Below are 2,536 nucleotides of genomic sequence, written 5' to 3'. Positions count from 1 at the left end.
TAGCTATAGGTATAAGAAGGCTACGCAAGACCGCTATGCCATAGTAGCAAAGCAGCTTCTAGTCTATACCTTCCGCTGCCTTAACCTTGAGCCCGCAGAGAGGCCACCTTTCAAAGCAAGCCAGCAGCAGCTAGCTAGCTATAAGGCTCTATCTGATAACCTTGATGACCTAGAAGAGGCCTGGCTCTTAGCTAAAGGCAACTTCTCTAGCCATAAGGTTATAGGGCTTTATAAGGGGGTAAAAGAAAGGACCTTGGCGCTTTTCATCTCGATCCTAGATCATCAGACTAAGGATAGTGAATTTGATAGCGTTATGGTCTCCTTTCTTACTGTGCTTAGTATATCCCCTGATGGCTCTTGGCTAGGCTTTGAGACCTTTACCCCTTTTCTCTCTGCCTTAGTATCTATTTCTAGGCTACTTATCCTGCGGGAAGTAGCTAGAAAAAGAGATAAGGCTATCCAGCAGCATACCGAGCTTGGAAGCTCTCTTCTAGAAGCTCGAGAGGCAAGCCCTGGTTATTTTGAGCTAGTGCAACAGCTCGTAACTAGGTGCATGCTAAATAGCCCGGCTGGGGCTGACACGACCCCTATGCAGTTTATCCTTCGGCTGCGTAGCTATGGCATAGCTGCCAAGGCCAATACGGCCCAGCCCGGCTATATCAGCTGGGAAGGGGAGACTATCCTCTATAGAGGCAACCGGCTTAGCCTCCCTAGCCTGCAGCATATACTGCAAGCTGCCCTAGACGAAGCCCGGCTTCTTCTCTTCCAGGGGCTTCTTATGCAAGAGAGCTATACCTTGGAGGATAGCCAGCCAGCCCTAGTGCCTTCTATCCCTGGGATTCTATCCAGGATAACCCTACTGATAATTTAGTAGGCTATTCCTTTTTAGATAGCCTCTATGAGGTAGCTAGGGGAGGCACTAAGAGCTGGCTTTTTTCCTTTCTCTGGGAAGACCCTATTCTTAAGGCCCGCTGGTTTGGAAGCTCTAGTAGCTCTTCTATAACCCCAGAAGCTAGGGCTATGTCTTCTTATAGCCAAAGCATTGAGAAGCTGCTTGAGCTGCTAGCCTTCTTGATCCACTTGAGCAGCGGTCTTCCGGCTAGGTCAAATGAGCTCTTGACTCTTCGGCACCGCAATACCGCCGCAGGGGGCATCTGCAATATCTTCCTAGACCAAGGGCTAGTTATGCTAGTTACTGGTATTCACAAGGGCTTTTCTAGGTCAGAGAGACTCAAGGTTATTCACCGCTTTCTTCCTCAGGAGGTTAGCACCCTTTTAGTCTATTATCTCTGGCTTATCTTGCCCTTCTGGGAAGCTATGCAGGCCAACTTTGACCGTAGCTCTCAGGGCTCCTTTTCCCCCTTTCTCTGGAAGACCTCTGGCCTAGATGGCGATGAGGGTTCTAGCAAGAAGGTAGAGGCCCTAGGGGATAACCCCCAGCTGCAGCAGCTGCAGGCCGAGCTAGGGTTCTATAGCCCTAGAAACTCTCCCTTTGGGGCCCTGAGAGGCAGCCAGGCTGATAGCCCTAGGCTGCATATAGGGCTTGCAGCAGGCTCTTGGAATTCGGCTAGGCTTAGCCGGGTCCTTAAGCGCTGGGGCAAGCTAGCCGGCATCGAGTCTCTTACTATCAGTAGCTGGCGGCATATAGCTATCGCCCTAGGCCGCCGCTATATCCGCGATGCAGCTATTACTAGCCAGGGGCTATATAGCGAAGTCGACCACGGAGATAGCGAAAGCAGCTCTGATGAAGAGGGCCCTGGAGAAAGAGATACAATTCTCCATAGGCAGACCGGCCATGGCAGCATGACTTCCAACCTCGTCTACGGCCGGCAGCTTACAGAAGCCCACTTTGAGACCTATCAGCGCAGGCAAAGCTTCCGGCTTCTTAGTGAAGAGTGGCACTTCTTGCTTGGTTTCCCCTCTGCCCCTGGCTTCTCAAGGGCAACTATCCCCTCGGGCTCAAAGAGAGGCCTAGCTGCCGTTGACCTTGAGCATTTCCAGCAGCTTCAAGCAGCCCGCTGGAAGCAGCTGCGCAAGGTTGACCTTGACCTCGAGCTGCAGAGGCTACTCGGCTCCAACGCCACCTTCCGGCAGGGCCAGAAGCCGATTCTAGAGGCCATTATGGGTAATAGGAATCCAATCCTAGCCATCATGCCCACTAGCGGCGGCAAGAGCCTTTATTTCAGTTGCCGGCTGCTAGCTGCCCAGATGGCATAACTATAGTAGTTGTGCCGCTGGTCTCGCTGCTAGGCAACCTCCTAGACCGCTGCCAAGCTATGGATATCCCCGCTGCTCAGTGGCAGGCTGATAGGGCACCGAGGGGGCTTCCATTATCTTTGTGACGCCCGAGTCAGCCATGACAAAGCGGTTCCAGGCCTATCTAGATGGCCTTCAAGCCCTAGCCCGCCTTGACCGCATAGTTATAGATGAGTGTCACACGATTCTAGAAGGCAGCCCCCGGTTCAGGCCTAAGCTAAGGCAGCTAGGCCTATTGGCCTTGCGAGGCGTGCAGATAGTATACCTGACTGCAACGTTG

At 52.5% G+C, this 2,536-nt stretch overlaps 1 protein-coding gene across 1 annotated transcript; it reads left to right on the top strand.

The window, feature by feature from the left end:
• Positions 1-1,020: 1,020 nt before the first annotated feature.
• LRP88_00605 (uncharacterized protein) lies at positions 1,021-2,217 on the top strand (the record flags this gene model as incomplete). Its single annotated transcript, XM_083237312.1, has 1 exon — positions 1,021-2,217. The coding sequence occupies one exon, from the start codon at positions 1,021-1,023 to the stop codon at positions 2,215-2,217; it is 1,197 nt and encodes a 398-aa protein (XP_083105817.1).
• Positions 2,218-2,536: the final 319 nt, after the last annotated feature.

Source organism: Fusarium phalaenopsidis (assembly GCF_050370095.1).
Source record: "Fusarium phalaenopsidis strain FUZ10S chromosome Unknown contig_32278, whole genome shotgun sequence".
NCBI classification, from domain to species: domain Eukaryota; kingdom Fungi; phylum Ascomycota; class Sordariomycetes; order Hypocreales; family Nectriaceae; genus Fusarium; species Fusarium phalaenopsidis.
This window is presented reverse-complemented; position numbering and strand designations above follow the sequence as displayed.